The sequence below is a fragment of the Oryctolagus cuniculus genome, chromosome 4, assembly GCF_051225735.1.
Source record: "Oryctolagus cuniculus isolate XC-2025 breed Fujian yellow rabbit chromosome 4, ASM5122573v1, whole genome shotgun sequence".
In the NCBI taxonomy this organism is placed as follows: domain Eukaryota; kingdom Metazoa; phylum Chordata; class Mammalia; order Lagomorpha; family Leporidae; genus Oryctolagus; species Oryctolagus cuniculus.
This window is the reverse complement of record NC_142870.1, coordinates 78,711,124-78,730,319: the sequence shown is the minus strand read 5'-3', so window position 1 is coordinate 78,730,319 and position 19,196 is coordinate 78,711,124. Positions and strand designations below refer to the sequence as shown.

General features: G+C 48.7%; 1 protein-coding gene across 3 annotated transcripts in view; it reads right to left on the bottom strand.

The window, feature by feature from the left end:
* The window catches only part of PARP14 (poly(ADP-ribose) polymerase family member 14), a 53,848-nt gene extending 39,028 nt beyond the window's left edge, over window positions 1–14,820 (bottom strand). Inside the window, exons 1-5 of one of the 3 annotated variants that reach the window (XM_089331802.1) lie at window positions 14,682–14,820; window positions 14,409–14,520; window positions 7,936–8,069; window positions 5,393–5,426; window positions 78–311 (exon numbers count right to left, since the gene is read on the bottom strand). In XM_089331802.1, the coding sequence (XP_089187928.1) occupies window positions 78–186 (109 nt within the window). In that variant the 5' untranslated portion in view covers window positions 187–311; window positions 5,393–5,426; window positions 7,936–8,069; window positions 14,409–14,520; window positions 14,682–14,820. Of the gene's footprint in view, window positions 1–77; window positions 312–5,392; window positions 5,427–7,935; window positions 8,070–12,270; window positions 12,579–14,408; window positions 14,521–14,681 lie in introns of those variants that run through there. The other 2 variants (XM_017347053.4, XM_089331801.1) reach the window with 2 other exon arrangements.
* Window positions 14,821–19,196: the final 4,376 nt, after the last annotated feature.

Genomic DNA, 19,196 nt, shown 5'->3' with positions numbered 1-19,196 from the left:
TCCATTAAGTGGGCATCCAAAAAATCTCAAGCTGTTGTGCAAAGAAGACTGGCAAATTAAGTGTCACTCAATCTTACCTATGCGTTTGAGAAAGGTAACTACGGCGACATCAAAATCTCGTATTATTTCCAACTGGAAGTCATTACTGGACAGGCCACTTACATTCTCCACTAATAAGGTTAACATCACCTCAGAAACATTTGCCTGGAGATTTTCAAATGCCACCGAAGAGGAAATATTTTCACATTCTTTGGGGACTTTTTCTGATCTTTCATCAGGAGAGAGTTTTGCATCCAGTTCTTTTGAAACACCTGATTTTAGGGAGACAAAAAGATACACAGGTTGTTTTATTTATCTACCATAGTCTTTGCAAAATAAGCTATTTTGAAACATGCCGTATTTCTCTCCCAATCTCTTGACTAACTTAAATAAAAACAAATATTTAATAGCCCTTTTGCTTTGTCTACCTAAACATAAAATGCAGCACCTAACTGACTTTGATTACTATTACTATAAGTTCAATTTTATTACCTCTTTCTCTGCCTTGTCTCTGAGGAATCTGCCTTATCCTTCATAGGACTTGAAAAACACAAGGGTACTTCAAAAAGCATGTGGAAAAACTGAATGAAGAGGTAAGGTGTTTTTAATGGAAAGAAACTTGAAATGAATGCATAGTTTTTTTCATAATGCACATTTTTCACAAAGCCTTTGAAGACCTCTTGTATTTCTGTCCAAGCACTGTATCATAATTCTCAAAAGCAAAGTGTTTGTTAGCTCGCCCTTGCATTGCTGGCAGGTGGTATAGGGTTGAGGCTCAGTAATTGTTTGCCGAGTTGGAGGGTCGCTGGAGGAGAGTAAGATGTGATGACACCCAAACGCAGGTGACATCTAACCTGTCATGTCCCCAGAGTATACCAAAGGGGAGAAAGGCCACTTGCAGTGCTTGCTTACGGAATACACAGGAAGGCAAATGGCCCAGAGAGCTGCATGAGTAACTTCAGATGTTCAAACAAAAATGGAATTGAAAGGTGAGCTTGTTTTGGTGCAATAAAACTTGAAATTCATGAATAGTTTTTCATTATATGCATTTTCATGATATTTTTGAAGGCCCCGCATATGCATGAATTTCTAAATGTTCTACACCAAAAGAATCTTTAAATTCCATTTTCTAGGAGCTTCCTGAAGCAGCCTCATGTATATGCATCAAGCTCACTGAACGGCAATCACCCTAGTCGGTTTATTGTTGACGGATGTGATTACCTGCGTGCACACGGTCAGCCTCACTCTAAGCTTAGTCACTGAAGCATGCTTTGTGTGACATAATTTTTAGAAATTTTGTGAACAATTATTCAGTGGGAGCCCTTACTGTATTCAAGACACTGGATGCTTGGAGATGTGTGAATACAAAAACATTGGATAAGAAACTTAAAGATTTTCTTTAAAAAAAAAAAAAACAAAACAGCAAAACACCACTCATTTATTTGAGGGGCAGAAGTTTGGGGGGAGGGAGAAGAGTGGGAGGAGAGGGGTCCCATGTACTGATTCACTCTCCTAATGCTCACAATGACCAGATTGGGCCTGGCTGAAGATGGGAGCCAGGGACTCAGTCCAGGTCTCCCACATGAGTGAATAGAACCCGGTAGCTTCATCCATCACAGCTGCCTGCCAGGGTCTGCATTAACAGGTGGCTGCGTGGTGGCGTTAGAGCTGGGTATTAAATCCAGGCTTGTGATGTAGGACACGAGCATCTTAACCACTAGGCTAAACGCCTGCCTAATAGAGGCAGGCAAGAAAACTGAGAAAGAGAAGTGACATTTGTAAATGTTACTGTGGCAGAGGAACACGCTTTGTGCTCACCAAATCTATTTTATTTTCTTCCTAGACAGAATTTCCCCAAAATTCCTATACCTTAATTCATATAGTAGAACTCATGTGGCTTATGAAATATGGGTAAAAGGAATGAATTCCACGTCCAGGCTTGGCCAATATAAATTTTCCACTTGAAAGTTATCATTTGATCGTGTTTGCTTCCAAGCTGGGGTTGGCGGGGGTTTGTTTGACATAGCAGTTAGAGTACCCTGTTTCGTGCTGGATAGAGCACCATGCACACTCACTCAGGACAAACACAAACTACCTTCAGGACATATATATTGACATCAGTTAGAATTAAATAAGATAGGTATGATCAATCCGAATGAGCACTGCGCTAAGGGTGAGGCTGTATGTGTTCAACCTTTGACAGCTTCCACTTAGCCATGTGGCCTCAGGCATGTCTCTTAATTATAAAAATGGAGTACTGGGGGTAGGGGTTTAGCCTACTGATGAGATGTCCACATCCTGCATCAGTGCTGTGTTTGATTCCAGACTCTAGCTTCCAGTTCCACCTTCCCACCAAAGCAGACCCTAGAAGGCAGCAGTGATGGCTCAAGTAACTGGGTTCCTGCCACCAACATGTGACATTTGGATTGAGTTCCTGGCTCCTGGCCCCAGACTCTGGCCTCAGCCTTGTACTGACTGTTGGGATAGTTAGGGAATGAACCAGAGGGTGGAATAGCTCTCTGTCTCTGTCTCTGTCTCTGTCTCTGTCTCTCACTCTTTTTCTCTAACCCTCCAACAACAACTACAACAACAAAGCGTATTAGACTAAGAGAACTGAAAGATGATATTCTTCCTAGAAATGCAAAGGTTTTATTTACTTATTTGAGAGGTAGAGCTACAGACAAAGAGACAGAGAGAAAGTCTTCTATCTGCTGGTTCACTCCCCAAGTGGCCGCAATGGCCAGGGCTGGGCCAATCTGACGCCAGGAGCCAGGAGCTTCTTCTGGGTCTCTCATATGGGTGCAGGGGCCCAAGCACTTGGGCCATCTTCTACTGCTTTCCCTTTCCCAGGCCATAGCAGGGAGCTCCATCAGAAGAGCTGCCGGGTGCCCATATGGGATGCCAGTGCTGCAGGTGGAGGCTCAGCCTACTACGCCACAGCGCCAATCCCAGCAATGTAGTTTTATATCCACACGTCTACAAGCAGCTTCAACACAATGAACTATTGTTTGGTTAATTGACAGTAAAAAGCATCCACACTGAAACTAGGAGTCTGAGAAAGAGAGAAAGGGGCCCGGCTGACAAGGAAAGGCTCCAGGAAGAGGAGGAAGCTGACCAGGAGCTGAAGGGTGCTCACGGTTGGGGGGAGGGGGGGGGCGGGCAGCAGAGTGCTGTGTGGAAATGGAGATGTGGTGGGCATGACCCACAGAGAGCATGTTTGCACTGAGACCTAAGAATCAAGGACAGAAAAGTAGACTAGATCCAGACTGTGGTTTGAACTTCATCTTGCAGTTGATGTTAGGGTGAAGGATAGATGAGGAAGACTACAGCATTGGCAGGTCTCTGAGACCAATAGTTGTGAAAGCATAAAGAGGAGAGATATCGGAAACTTCTAGTAGGTGATGGGCACTGGTTTGGGGAGGAAGTCGACACTGGCAGCTTCAGACATGTTGGCTCACGCTTCCCAACGGGGAGGTCAGCCGGAAGGTCTGGCATTCAGAAGAGAGTCCAGACTGGGAATATGGATTTGGAAGTCCCAGAATTTTCCAACTACAGGTAACAAATATTCCTCTGATCTAGCCTTTCTTGTCTCTCCAGGGCCTCCCATTTGCTGGCTTCCACTTTTCAGGCCCAGCCCAACTCAGCTGAGCCCGGAGCAGGACACTGGCTCAGCACCCACATCCCCCTGTGCTGGCCCCATCAACACCTGTGAGCATCCCAGTTTTCCTCTTTCTGCATGGGGTCTGAGGCAAGCCCTGCTCATTCTTGGTGCAGGATCCTCTGCGTTCCGATCCCTGAGCTATAGGACCCGCGAGGCAACCACCCTCTGTGTCTTGTGCAGTTTAGAACTGCCTACCCAACTCCAATGAATTTCAAGAGTTGGAGCCTCAGGGTCATAGGCAGGATTCAGTTTGGAAAAACTACGCAGCGAATGATCTCCTCTTCCATCTCTTCAAGGAGCCAACTTAGGAATCTGTTGATGACGACCCAACTCCCTAGCTGATCACTGTCCTTAGAGCCTGGATCGGGTAAAAGCAGGTTAACATGGATCTAAAATCTCCAAGACAATGGAAAACCCCCTGGGTAGACAGGAGCTGGATGGCTGTCCCAGAATACACTTGCAGCTTTAAGCAGATGTGAAACAGCACTAGCAACTCAGTTAAGTCAGAGATGGGAGAAAAAATCTAGGAAGCCATAAAGAACACAGAACTGATTAGATTTTATGTTCAGGAACAAAGTACAGGCATAAATACATAAAGGTGAAACCATCTCCTGGTCTAAAATGAAGCTTGAGAGTACAGCACTTCAGGCATTTTCCCAGAAAAAGATAAGGGCTTAGGGGACCACAATATCAAACATGGAGAGCGGGATGAGCCAATTCCAGACCTGAGGAATGGAACGTAGGCTTCCCTCTAAGAAGACAAAAGCATCCTGATCTCGCATGGATCTTGAGCCTCTTAAGAAAACCATGTTCATTGGATGCTATAGTTTAGTGCATCGGTGTCAAGTGAAAACAATCCACATGTCCCTATCAAGGGAGCTCTCACTCTTGTGCCAATCTCTTTGTGCCAAAGAAAGTTTCAGAAAGCCACGTGTTCTTAAGACAATTTCAGTGTTACCCATTTGGGAATTCCTTTTCCCAAAGATTTGGGTCTATGTGTCACTTTAGTCTCTCTGGGCTCATCCAGCACAGTTCATCATTCCCTTCCCTTTCTACCATGCTAAACTAGGAAAACGAGTGGCTTTGTTATGCCGAGTGGCCCGACCAGCCCATGCCAGGGACCCAGATAAGCAGCAGAGTGTGCAACAGCTGCTTGGTTACTGACCATTTCCTGCGGCAGTTGGGATCAGAAGAGCCGCCCCCTTCTGGGGCACTGCATCCGTATCCTCCACCAGCGCTCAAAGCTTTTGTTTGCATTTGCCTGTTGTGGCTCCGGTGGACAGTGCTCTGCACACCAGCGCTCACACAGCGGTGCTAACCAGCTCAGGTGCACCTGACACCCATGGACATGTCATGCTGTTGCTTCTCAATGGCCAGTTGGGCACCAGTGGGATCTGATGGTCAGTCATCACCATCATCACCACTTCCCAGGCACTTGCGTGCCACCCCCTCAATAGCAAGGTGTCTCCCAGTCCCCAGAGAAAGCTGTTAAAATCCTGACTTGAGCTTTAAGCCCTCAGGGGTTTCCCCAAGTGTCCACTCTCTGCACAGCTGACCCAGAGGCTGCAGATGGTGGAGCAGAGCAGACCCTATGCTGTACAAGTCAGGCAGATAGCAATGACTGTCGAATGCCTTCTCTAATAAAGCAAAATGACCTGATGAATGTGAAGGTCATCTCAACTGTCACTTTACCTGGTTCTTTGGTGGCGTCTTTGGCATTGGATACCTGAAACCCAAACAATAAAGTAGCATTAATATATTACAAGTAATTTCTTTACATTAAGAAAATATCCCTGGGACAAGCTTTGAGACGTAGAGTAAATAGGAACCATCATGACAAAGCTCCAGCAATAGTACTCTTAAATACACCTGGGACACATGCAGCGGGATATCCATTCAATAATTGTGGTACAGATGGCTATCCCCTCAAACTGATGTAAAAAATACAACAAATATACAAAGTTCCAGCTTATGAAAAAGCCAGAACAAGCAGATCCAAAATGTTATACCATAAACCACCAGCATTGTAACCTCCTAACCTTGACTTTCGCAAAAGTGTTTAAAATAAAACAAAATGTGGCTTCTCCTTCATTATTCCACATAACCCTATCACTACCCTTGCTCCCCCCACATAAGGAAGCTGCTTTTATCACTCCAGTTTCATCTATACTTCTTGTCTCATCCCACTAACTTCAAAAAGTTCATGGAAAATGGAATTAAAAGATAAAAATAAAATATAAACTTCATTTCTCCTCTGAAGCTCCATCAAGTTCATGATACTTTTGTGAGTGATGAAACCAGCCATTCAGTCCATCCCTAAAGAGCTGAGATCCTGGGAAATTAACATGCCAGTGCTGTCTTTACATTTTTAACTACAGAAAAATGGGTGCCCTTTAAAGAGTTTTTAAGATTAGGAAACAAACAAACAAACAAAGAAGTCCAGACTAGCCAAATCAAGACTATAAGGTGAGTGCCTAAGGATTCTCATTGAAACTCTCACACAGTTGCCCAGGTTGGATGAGAGGAATGGGTAGGAGCATTGCTGTGGTACAGGACTCTCTGGTGAAGCTTTCCCAGGAGTTTTCAGCTAAAGTTTTGCTTCATTTTCTCTCTCCAAATAAGCCGGTGTTGTGGCCGGCGCTGTGGCGCAACGGGTTAATGCCCTGGCCTGAAGTGCTGGCATCCCATATAGGCACCAGTTCAAGACCCGGCTGCTCCACTTCCGATCCAGCTCTCTGCTATGGCCTGGGAAAGCAGTAGAAGATGGCCCAAGTCCTTGGGCCCCTGCACCCACGTGGGAGACCTGGAAGAAGCTCCTAGCTCCTGGCTTTGAATCAGCGCAGTTCCGGCCATTGCAGCCATCTGGGGAGTGAACCAGCAGATGGAAGACCTCTCTCTCCGCCTCTCCTTCTCTCCCTGTGTAACTCTGACTTTCAAATAAATAAATATATCTTTAAAAAAAAGTAAGCCGGTGTTACTGTGCTTTCGATCCCCAGAAAGCCAACTAGCAAAGCACTGTTGCCACGTCCGTTGCTCTTCCCTGGTCCACTTCTGCGTTGGCTGGACCACGTCTGCCTCCCTGCAGCCATTGCTCTGACTGTGCTTTATCTGCAGGATCACGCTGGCAATGCTAATGCTGTGCTTCATCTCCTGGTGTGAGTTTTGGAAGAAATGCTTCAGGATCTTGATCCCACTTGTCGAACGCTTCCGCTGGGAGCTCTGCCGCTGACCCGGGCGCAGCAGGGTTGGCACCACCATGCAGAAAGTTTGCTCCTCTTTATTTTTTTTATTATTTTTTTTAATTTTATTTTTTATTTTTATTTTTATTTTTGACAGGCAGAGTGGACAGTGAGAGAGAGAGACAGAGAGAAAGGTCTTCCTTTGCCGTTGGTTCACCCTCCAATGGCCGCCGCAGCCGGCGCGCTGCAACCAGCGCACCGCGCTGATCCGATGGCAGGAGCCAGGTGCTTTTCCCGGTCTCCCATGGGGTGCAGGGCCCAAGCACTTGGGCCATCCTCCACTGCACTCCCTGGCCACAGCAGAGAGCTGGCCTGGAAGAGGGGCAACCGGGACAGAATCCAGCGCCCCGACCGGGACTAGAACCCGGGGTGCCGGCGCCACAAGGCGGAGGATTAGCCTAGTGAGCCGCGGCGCCGGCCAAAAGTTTGCTCCTCTTTAATTTTCCAGCCAGAATTATGAAAACTGAACCAGTTGGGCTATCTGTGGTGTGGGCTTTGTTTCTGCTGTGAATGATGGGTCCTGTGCAGTTAGGGCATAAACAAGGTTGATTTTTTTTTTTCCTTGCAGGTTGATGCGGATGGTCTGTCTCGGTGGCTTCATCTTCAACATCATCTTGTCCCTTCTTAAAACGAGTTATTCATTTGTAAACTGCTGATTTCTTCAGGGCGATGTCCCCTAAGCTTTTCACTATTCTTCCACCCAAGCTGCACCATAAATTTGTTTATTTTAGCAGAATTCATTCATAGGGACTCTTCCAAACTGACGTCTTCCTGCTATTAGTGCCTCCAACTAGACCCTACTCAGACATGTCATAACACGTTTGTGCACGTGTATTTTGGTGCAAAAAATACTGAAACCCATGCATGATTTCATGGACACAATGTCCATGACCTTTCTGAAGGCCTCTTTATTCTTCCTGGGGCAAAGAGGTCAGGGTGTGCTTCTCACAGGGAGAACACCCTGTGCCCAATTCATCACTCCTCCAGTGTTCTTACCTTTGTCGGGGTATTCTGTTTAAACACACCATGGGCTTTATCCGAGGCCTCAGGCAAGCAGACAGTTAATTTGAATGGTTGTTGTCCTGCCCATCCCAACTCATGATTCTCTCTCTCCAGAACCCTCTGCCGAACTGAAATGTCAAAAAAAAAAAAAAAAAAAAAGTCGAATTATAAGCAATCCTCACTTACAAAATTAGCCCATGGTTACTTATATGCTTTGTCATCATCAATCAATGGCTTGGTCAGTTCCTCAAGACGGGATATGTGTAGGGAAAAGTTCAGCAAGCAGGCACACTTTTGGATGCCATTTTTAAGTGAATTATTTTAATATTGAGCATGATCCTTACTCATAAACCCACAGTCTTCTTGTCTACTAATGAGGCTAATGCAGATTATCTTATATGAGTGTCACACATGTTAAACTGAACAAATGTTACAAAAAAAACTTATTATGGTACCTGACACTAGGTAGGCTCTCAAGAAAGTTGGCAAGAGTTTTGAAAAATTTTACTTTATTTGAAAGACAGAGAGACAGACAGATATCTTCCGTCTACTGGTTCACTTCCCAAATGCTCATACCATCTGAGGCTCTGCCAGACTGAAACTAGGAGCCCGGGATTCCATCTGGGTCTCCCAGGTAGGTGGCAGGGGCCTAAGCACTTGAGGCATCACCTGTGGCTTCCCAGTGTGTGCATTGGCAAGAAGCTGGGTCAGTAACAAAGGAGCTGGGAACCAGGCACCTGATACGAGATGCACTTGCATCCCAAGTGGTATCTTAAGCGCTGTGCCACATGCACAGCTACCCAAAGCTGAACAGAGCGAATGAAAGCATCCCTTGTGGGGAGCCAGTGCAGACTGTGTGCCAGGGCAGGGCATGGTGAAAGCCATGGTGTAGGAAGGTGACTCAGGTGACCAGGAGCGGAATGACCAGGAGCCCAGTTAGAAAGCTGTTTCAGGCAATCATCCTGTGATAACAAGGGCCTCACATCTGAGAGTAAAGGGGGTAGAAAAGTTGAGAGAGATTTTACCAAAGAGAGAGAGAGAGAGAGAGAGAGAGAGAAAGGAAGGAAGGAAGGAAGGAAGGAAGGAAGAGAGGAAGGGAGGGAGGGAGGGAGGAAGAACAAGCAAACTAGTACATCAGGCAGCTGGGCTGCAGTTAAAAAAAAAAAAAAACTGAGCAATGGACCTAAGAATTCAAAGACTTGGATTCAAATTCCATCCCCACCACAAACTGGTTCACTATGAGGCCATACTTAAAAAAAAAAAAAAAAGATTTATTTATTTATTTATTTGAAAGGCAGAGTTACAGGGAGAGAGGGAAAGAGAGAGAGGGAGAAAGATCTTCCATTGATTCACTCCCCAGTTGGCCACAATGGCCAGAGCTGGGCCAGGCTGAAGCCAGGAGCTAGGAGCTTCATCTGGATCTCCCACAGGGGTAACAGGAACCCAAACTCTTGGACCATCTTCTGTTGCTTTCCCTAGGCACATTAGCAGGGAGCTGAATCAGATGTAGAGCAGCCGGGACTTGAACTGGCTCCCATATGGGGTGCCAGCACTGCAGGCAATGGCTTTACCTGCTACACTACAACAATGACCCAAAGGACATACTTTTCTTGATCCTCACTTTGCTCACTTAAAGTGGGGTCTTGGAATGCACTTTGTGACACTCCCAAAGAAGTATGCAAATGTAAGTTATACTGATAAGCAGGTGCAGGGAGAGAGGACAAAGGAGAATCAGGGCGTCTCAGATGATGCAGAGCAGGGAAGGAGTTTAAAGGAGGAGGCGTGGTTGCGTGGGCAATCTGTACAAGGAGAGCAGGGGGAAAGGAACCTTGGAGAGTGCCTGCTGTTCATGGGCGTGGCTCTGCTCCCATGCTGGGTTGCCATTCTGGCTTCTGATCTGGTTGCCCGGAGGAAGTCAAGGATCCAGGTCAGAACCTTGAGAAAAGGGGCACGACAGCTTCCCCATCTCCCTCATCCAGGAAGAAGACAGCGGAAGTGGGGCCTCCAGGGATGCCCACTCAGGGGCAACCTTCGAAGGAAGAGCAGACCCGGCTTTCCTCTCCAGGAGGCAGGCAGACACTGGGCATGGGCTCCTGAGAAGCTGCAGTGAGCTAGAGTGAGACGGGAGACTGCGTGGGATCCTTGACACCAACAGCGAGCTAAGTTTTACAAGGCCGGCCATGTAGTCGCAGGTTTCCATGCTGTGTGCCTTTTATTACTCCCCTGTGTTCAGACAGCCTCACAGGTCAGGTGTAGCGTGCACGGGACGCTACACCTCAGGACGGCGGGAGGAGGTGACATCAGAGTGTGACCCCCAGCCAAGCCCAAGGTGAATCTGGGAGGAAACAACACTCTGATGTGCACCCCCCTCTGCCCCACCCACAGCAACCTCAACCCCACCTAGGTTGAATGCGTTTCAGGACAAGAGGACTGTCCTTCCTCCAAGGCGGCTGCCAGTGAGTGGGAGCCGGGAGTCGAGGTGCGACCTGTTTGGCAAATGCACACAGTTGAAACAGGAGATCCAGAGAACTATGTAAAAGTGAGATGCTGCTTCCTGTTAGCCCCAGCACTAATTCCGAAGAGAAGTGCTAGGGGGCTGGCGATTAGCGGAGTATAAAGATAATCTCTTGCGACACAACCGCTGTCAGCACCTGTCCCGGCCTCTTCCCGGCGTGGGCGGTGCCGGTGTCAGCTGGAGAAGGAGCGCGGATGGCCCAGGCCTGCCAGCGAGGGTCATTGTGAGTGGACGGGTTCCCGAAGCCCTGCCACTGAGCAGGCGCTGCCCTCAAGCAGGAAATCGAAACTGCCGCTCGCTCGGGGTTTTCCAGCCGCTCCGAACTTTGACAACAGCGTGTTGCCGGCGTTGAGCGTCTGCACCGATGGCTGAGACGTACGCCTCCACGCTGGGGCCGCCCTGGGACTGGAGGAGGGGGTGGGCCCGCGGGCTGGGAGTTGTGCAGGAGGAAGGCGCAGCCGCCCGTGGAAATCCTGCCTGCGTAGAGGGGCGGAACGGGATCACTTCAGCATCACCAATTGCGTGTTGTGCTATTGGTGTTTGGGTGCTATTGCTGTTTTCTGGAATCAGCTCCCTTTCTGTTCGCTCGGGGTAGTCAACAGACACAGACTCTCAGTAGCGCACCGATGGCCCCCCACCCCACAATCACGCGGCCCGAATCCCTGGAGCGGAGCCCTGAAAGGACCCCGGTGAACCGGCGCCACGGGGACTGCGGTGGGAGCTGTCCGTGCCCCCGATTGGAGAGCAGCTCCTGAGAGCAACGAGGGTTCCCAGGGTTCCTAAGGGCCAAGTCCACGGAGATACCGACAGTAGGGATCAAAGAAGGAAAACTCCTAGAGCAAAAGCGAAACCCAGTGGAGGAACGCCTGACTCTCCCCAGCACTTGGCAATGGTGAAATTGACCCTTGGAGCCCGCAGAGCGCCGAGGGCTCGCAGCCCAGCAGGTGCCCTGCTGCGCCCTTCCTCCCTCAACTCACTGCCTTCAACCTCATCCGGACGCCCTACTCTTGCTTCCTTTCCCCCTCTGGGTGGGTCTCGGCTCTGACGGCGTAGCCTCCTGGGGCGCCTGCGTCCCCTCTGGTCCAAATGCTTCCCCAAAGCCGACCACAGGGCTGACCCACCACCGCCGTCCCTAAGCTCGTCCCGGGGAAGACGAAGCGCTCCCCGCAGCAGCTGGTCACCAGCTTCCCATTACAAAGCTAGCGGGTGCCGGGAGCAAGCAGGTAATTGGCCTCGGTTCCCAATAGGGACAGTGGTGGGGTGGAGCCACTGCACTGGCCCGTGACAAGGGCGCTTTCCCCCAAAGCTCCAAACTCCCTACCCACGGTCACCCTGCGGCCACTCGGAGGGCCGCCTTGGGACCGAGGGCAGGGGCGTCCCGTGTGACTGGCGACGCTGTTACAGGGGGGTCCTTGCTGTTTCAAGGCCACACAGTGTGACTTCAGCTAGCGCCTCTGCCCCTCTCCTAGGCGAGCTCAGGATTCTCCACGACCCAGGAGGAACCCCCGAGACTCCTCGCGTTTCTTAACGCCTTCCCTTCCCCCACCCCAAGTGAGAACAACAGGAAAAGCCAGATAGAAATCCCAGGGGGACGGAGGCTCCCGTGGCGCGGCTTCGCCCCCACCTCCTCGCGGCGCTGGGAAGCGCCTGGAAGCGCAGCGGTGGAGGAAGAGCGGAGCCCCCAATGCGCCTCCCCATCCCCCTGCCACGACCTCCCGCTATGGCTGCGGCCGGAGCCAGGCAGATCCTCTCCACTGTCCCCTGGAGGAAAAACCGGAGCGCGCCTCTCTCCCGGGGGTCCCCGGCGCCCTCACCATCGAACGGGAAGAAGAGCACCCGAAATCGCAGCGGGCTCCCTGGCTCCTGGTAGACCTCGCACTCGCCGCCACCCGATCTCTTCGGGCTCTGGAAGTACATCTGCAGCTTGGTGCTCAAGTTCTTCGGGGGGTCCGGGCCCCAAGACCCCTGGACCAGCAGCGGGAAGCCGCGGGGCGCAGCCATCCTCGGCCCGCTAGTGCGCCCGATTGCCGCACCCGCCGCGAATCCAGGACCTTAGCTTGGTCTGTTTCGCTTTCGTTTCCCAGAGAGGCCGTCCCGGCGTTCAGTTTCGGCCTCCAGCTACCAACAGCTGCCCCAGGATTGGACCAGTTACACCCTGATTCCTCAAGGAGAAAAGGCGGATCAATCCCTCGCGGCTGGCTGTCGCCCCTAGGGCCTCGGGACCCCGCCACCTGCGCGCAGCCGGTCCCCACCCACCCAAGCTGAGCTGAAATCAGTAGATTTGGGTCGCTAGACCTTGGGCATGCATCATCAGATGGTTTCACTGGGACCAAAGCCGTCCTTGTCCAGGAGAATGAAACGGCCCAGGGCCCTGTTAGAACCTTTGCAGGCCTTTCAGGTTGTCTCTGGCCCTTGATTACCAGATTTTCCTCTTGCTGTCCCTCTTTCCCATTTTGTCCTGCAATCTGTTAATACTACGGTCTAAACAACACACTGGCAGTTTAATGTGGAATATTTACTAGACGCTGGGACCCAGGCAGCCCTGGTGTTGCACAGAGGAGGAAGTGATGGGAATGTTTACACAGGTATTCCTGGAAGGAGTGAGGTGGGGCTCCTAGCCCAGCAGAGTTTATGGGAGTGGACATAGAAATGGGGTAAGAGGCCTCAGTGGATGCCCTCGGTGGACCCAGAGGGGCTGGGGGATGTCCCGTGATGAGCTCTTCGCATCCAGGATCACTTTGGTTGCTTCCTGGGAGCTAGAGGGAAGGCAGAGAGGCCTGCCATGAGGCTGTTGCAATCCTCCAGGTAAGAAACGGGATGTTGAGGCTAGGGTGCGGACAGGAAGGTGGGCTTCTGAATTGGAAGCAGGACTGGCTAAGGGAGAAAGAGCCGCCCAAGGTGATCGGTGGCTGTCCCTGGATGGCCCATGCACATGGCAGAGTCAGGTTGCCCTCTACAGCGTGGGAGGACCAAGGGGCAGCTGACAGCTGGCAGAGAGGCCGGTAGTGAGCACATCTGTGACCCATAATGAAAGAGTGTTTCAAATCTGAGGGAGGCATGATCAGGTCACAGAAGTGTCTATTGGACTGCTGGGGACTTGCAAGCCCTGTGCTCTGAGGTCTGGGGACGGGGCATGGTGGTGGCCCGAGAACTGAAAGGAAGACAAGGAAGTGGAGGCATCAAGCATAGACAGCTGGAGGCATCCAGCAGCTTATGGGGCAACAGCATCCGGGAGTTGTGGTTCTTGTTTCCTGGCTTTTAAAATACTGTTGAGGTGGAGAAGTCTTGGGCATATTTAAATGTTGGTGGAAACAAGGGAAGGTTGAAGATACTGGTTGTGGGAGAAGGTGGGAAGGCTTCCTGAGGGCATTAGCCTTAGGAGCGGGACACTTTCCCCAAGGGAGCAGGGAGGCTGAGAGAGTGCTCAGGAGCAGGTGCTTCTGAATGGTCCCACCTGGTGCGTTCTCTTTTTCTAAGGAGGTGGTGAGGTTTCTAGATCATGCCAAAGTTAGGGCTGCTTTCCCCTGCAGGGACGGACCTGGCATAGTGTCTCTCAATCACCTGCAGTGGAATTTCAGGACAAGAGGTTTCTGGGTTTTTATTCCCGACTATAATAATGCTAAGTGGTATTCGGAGAGTTTCTTGTGCATCCAGCTCTCTACCTGTAGATGGCGCTCATTCTCTGATCACAATCTCCCCGGAGGCAGAGGAAAGTGGCTGCGCACAGCAGGGCTGGTCCTAGACCGGGATCAACCGGTAGTGAACAGCAGTGACTCGGGGATTCTCCGTGTCACCTCACAGCACAACGAAAACCAGTACCTCCCCTTCCCGCCTGGGCAAACAGTTGTTCTTTTTCTTCGCATCATCAATGTATAAGAAAATTAAAGTGGAAACCCTGTATTTACGGTAGAAGTTTTAGGGGACCGTTTCTGGATTCCTTTCAAGGACTTACTGATCAGTGATGTGCCTTGCCCGTCAAGGTCTCCTTATTATCCCTTGGTGGACTTGGAAGGAGCTATCCGGAGATCAGGATGGCAGGACTTGAAAGCCAAAGAAAGAACATTCTAGAAGGAACAAATTGTTGAACCCCATTAGCTGTGGTGGTACTTTGTCTTCTCGCCGAAGTTGTGCGCGCCCTGTCCACTTGAACCCTGCCCCCTCCCACAGCTCCCTTCCCCTCTCTAACTTTCCTCCCTCCTCTGGGTGTCTGCCTCCTGAAACTCACTTGCCCGGAAGCAAATATCCTGGATTCCTGTCCAAGCTGCTTGGTTCCTGCTCCACCCACAGGCACAGTCAATTTCTGTGTAACAACCCAAGTCTGCGTTGGGGCCGAACTTCCCCTTCCTGGCTTCCTCTTCCTGTCGGTCTCCCCGTTCAGCTTCCCTGCAAACCAGCCCAGGCTAGCTCTTCTCCCACTGAAGCGTACTCTGGGTAAGGGGCTGCTTTGCTGTCTGTCCTGAAGCACGGGGTCGTGAGCTCCTCCTGCACACCCCTCTGCCTCACTTTGTTGCTGACTGTCTTGGTCCCCCCAAAATTGGGTGTAACCATAGGCCAAGGAAGAAGCAAGTTCAGTCCTCTGAGGGTGTCCCCTGTGGGCACGACCGGGCCTCCAGCCCTCCTCCGCATGCCTGGGGTCCTCTCAGAAGCTCCCTCTTCTTCAAACCTCCGCAGAGTGGGCCTCTAATACCTGCTCAGTCTGCCAGGACGTGGTTCAAAATGGCGCGTTTTCTCCCAGTTGGGGTTATTTAGGGTCACGGGCACGATAGTTGGGTGGGAGGTGGGGGGTGGCTTCTGCAGGGAAGTCCTGAGTGGACTTGATCTTTTCAAGTGTGTGTAAGGTGAAGGGGAGAGCAGAGGAAAGATCCATCCTGGCCGTCCAGTTACACCATCATTGCATCAGACACATACGCTCACGGCTCAAGACAAGTGATCACTCTCAGAGAGTATAATCTCGTCCATAGTCACAAAAAGAGAAACGTACAGTGTTTTATCTCCTAGGGACATGCACCTAAATATCGAACAACCAGCACTCTGGGAATAAAATACACAGCCCACCACCTGGTTCCCCTAGTTCTGTAAATAAAGTTCAGTGGAGGTGGTGTAGCGGGTAAAGCAGCAGTCTGCAGTGCCGGCATCGCATGTTGGCACCAGTTCAAGTCCCAGCTGCTGCACTTCCTATCCAGCTCTCTGCTGTGGCCTGGGAAAGCAGTGGAAGATGGCCCAAGTGCTTGGGCCCCTGCACCTACGTGGGGGACATGGAAGAAGCTCCTATCTTTGGATCAGTGCAGCTCCGGCTGTTGTGGTCAATTGGGGAGGGAACCAGTGGGTGGAAGACCTCTCTCTCCCTCTGCATCTCCCTCTCTTTTGTGTAACTCTGACTTGCAAATAAATAAATCTTTAAAAAAAAAAAAAGGCACTCTGATATGGGACATGGGCATCTCAAGCAGTATCTTTTTTTTTTTTTTTTTTTTGACAGGCAGAGTGGACAGTGAGAGAGAGAGACAGAGAGAAAGGTCTTCCTTTTGCCGTTGGTTCACCCTCCAATGGCCGCCGCACTGCATCAAGCAGTATCTTAACCTCACTGCCAAATACCCTCACCTGGATTCTGACTCAGTACATCTGGGATAGGGCTTGAAATTCTGCCTTTCTTACTAGCACCCAACTGAGGTCCATTGGCGATACTTCTGAGCTGTAAAAAAAATTAAAAAAAATTCAGTGGAACACAGCCACACACATTCATTCACATACCCATCTTAGTTGCTTGCACACTACAATGGCAGGGGTGAGTGGTTACACAGAGACTGGATGGCCCCTGAAGCCTAAAATATGTATTAGCTCTTTTTTGGTAAGATTTATTTATTTATTTTGAAAGTCAGAGTTAAACAGAGAGAGAAGGGGAGGTAAAAAGAGAGGTCTTCCATCCATTGGTTCATTATCCAAGTGGCCACAATGGCTGGAGTTGTGTTGATCTGAAACCATGAGCCAGTAACTTTCTCCAGGTCTCCCACGTGGGTGCAGGGGCCCAAGGACTTGGGCCATCTTCTACTGCTTTCCCAGGCCACAGAAGAGAGCTGGATTGGAAGTGGAGCAGCCGGGACTCAAACTGGTACCCATATGGGATGCCGGCACTGCAGGTGGTGGCTCCACTTGCTATACCACAGTGCCCGCCCCAGTTATTCAGCTCTTTACAGAAAAAGTTTGCCAACTTCTGGCTGAGAGTATAATTTCCACAAATAAAGACATTCTCCTGCTTAACACATACAGCCATCAAAATAAGGTCATTCATGTTAATGTCATACCATGTAACTCACAGACCCCATTCAGGTTTCACTTGTCCCAACAGCAGCACCACAGTTAGAACCATGACATCTGGCTAGTTATCCTGTCTCTTCAGTCCTCTTCAAGGCATGATCAGCTCATTGTGGTTTGCCTCGAGGACTTTTCCTATGTCCACACTAAAGTCTCACATCCAGCAAATTGCTCAGTCCCAGGGAATCCAAGGCAGTTGGTTGCCCTCCTCCTTCAAGCTGGAACAGTTCTTCAGCCATTCCTTCTCCTTTCTTTCTTTCTTTCTTTCTTTCTTTCTTTGACAGGCAGAGTTAGACAGTGAGAGAGACATAAAAAAATAATAAAAAAGAAAATAAAAAAGAAAACATATAATAAAAATAAAATATATAAAAAACAAAAAATTATGAATAAAAAAGAATAAAAAATAAAAAAACAAAAAACAAAAAATAACAAAAAGAAAAAAATAAAACAAAAATAAACAGTAAGAATAAATAGAAAATAAAAAAGAAAAATAATATTTCTGTGTGGGTGCAAACTGATGAAATCTTTACTTAATATATACTAAATTGATCTTCTGTATATAAAGATAATTGAAAATGAATCTTGATGTGAATGGAATGGAAGAGGGAGCGGGAGATGGGAGGGGTGTGAGTGGGAGGGAAATTATTGGGGGGGAAGCCATTGTAATCCATTAACTATACTTTGAAAATGTATATTTACTAAATAAAAATTAAAAAAAATAAAAATAAAAAGTATAAAAAAATAAATTAAAAAACAAATATAATAGTAATTACTAAAAATAATATAAAAAGAAAAAACCATAAAAATAATAAAAATAAATATAAAAGTACAACAAAAAACTTTAAAAACTTGAATAAAAATAAAAAGAAAAATATAAAAAATAAAAATAATAAATAATAAATAAATAAAAATAAAAGCAAAAATAAATATTAAAAAAAAAAAACAAAAAAAATACAAAAATACAAAAGACAGTGAGAGAGAGAGACAGAGAGAAAGGTCTTCCTTTGCCGTTGGTTCACCCCCCAAAATGACCTCTACGGCTGGCGCCACACTGATCCGAAGCCAGGAGCCAGGTGCTTCCTCCCAGTCTCCCATGCGGGGGCAGGGCCCAAGCACTTGGGCCATCCTCCACTGCACTCCGGGGCCACAGCAGAGAGCTGGACTGGAAGAGGAGCAACCGGGACTTGAACCCGGCGCCCATCCATTCCTCCACTCTCATGACCTGACCCTGTGGAAGATTGGAAAGTAGTTGCATTGTAGAATGAGCCTCACGGTGGATTTAGCTGGTACTTCTTCATGATTCAGTTCGGGTCATTCATTGCTGGCAGGAACATCCTGTAACTTGGGGTGCATTTTACTCATTGCTTCCTTATGGTGATGTTGACCTTGATCACCTGATTAAGGTGGTGTCCGCCCCTTACTCTGCCTTTGTAATTTTTATTTTGTGAGGCAGTTCACTTTGTGTTCTCTTGGTGTCTTCCCATTACCCTTTCTTTCTGCATAAAGACCTGTTTCAGGCTCATCTCATACCTGGTGGAGCCTGCAATCACAATTCCAAGCACAATGTTACTGTCTAGGCTTTCTACTGGATGATGCTAGCCAATACATTTATACACACACACACACACACACACACACATTACATTTTAGAGAGTTACAGAGGAGAGGACAGGAACACACACATGCACAGAGAGAGAGAGAGAGAGAGAGAAAGAGAGAGAGATTCCATTAGCACATTCACACCACAAATGGCCACAATGGCCAGAGCTGAGCCGATCCAAAGTCAGGAACCAGGAGCTTTTTCTGGGTCTTCCACATGGGTGCAAGGGCCCAAGGATTTGGGCCATCTTCTACTGCTTTTCCAGGTGCATTAGCAGGGACCTGGATCAGAAGTGAGCAGCTGAGACACGAACCAGCTCCCATATGGGATGCTCATGCTGCAGGCAGCTGCTTTGCCAGCTATGCCACTGCATCAGCCCTGCATTTTGAATTTCTATACAATATGCCCCTATTATCCATGGTTTCACTCTCCATGTTTTCAACTAACTTCAGTCAACAAAAAGAAGGATAAATATAGTACAATAAGGTATTTTTAGTAGAGCATTCCTGTAACTTTTATTATAGTATATTATCTGGCTCAAAAGCGCATGAGAGTTTCTTGGGCATGGAAAGCCAAGACACTGTGGCAAAAAAATGACCTAAATGAAAGATCTCTGTCAGTGAGATCCCAACGGAAAGAACAGGCCATCAAAGAAGGAGGTACCTTTCTCTGAAGGTCAGAGTTTGTGAACTCAAGAGGCCTCCATAGCCTTGGCAGCTTATGACAAGAACCTCAGGTGATTACTGACGTCATAACTAAGAGTGTCAACTGTTAAATCAACAATGAGAGTCACTGTGCACTTACTCCTCATTAGGATCTCTGTCCTTAATG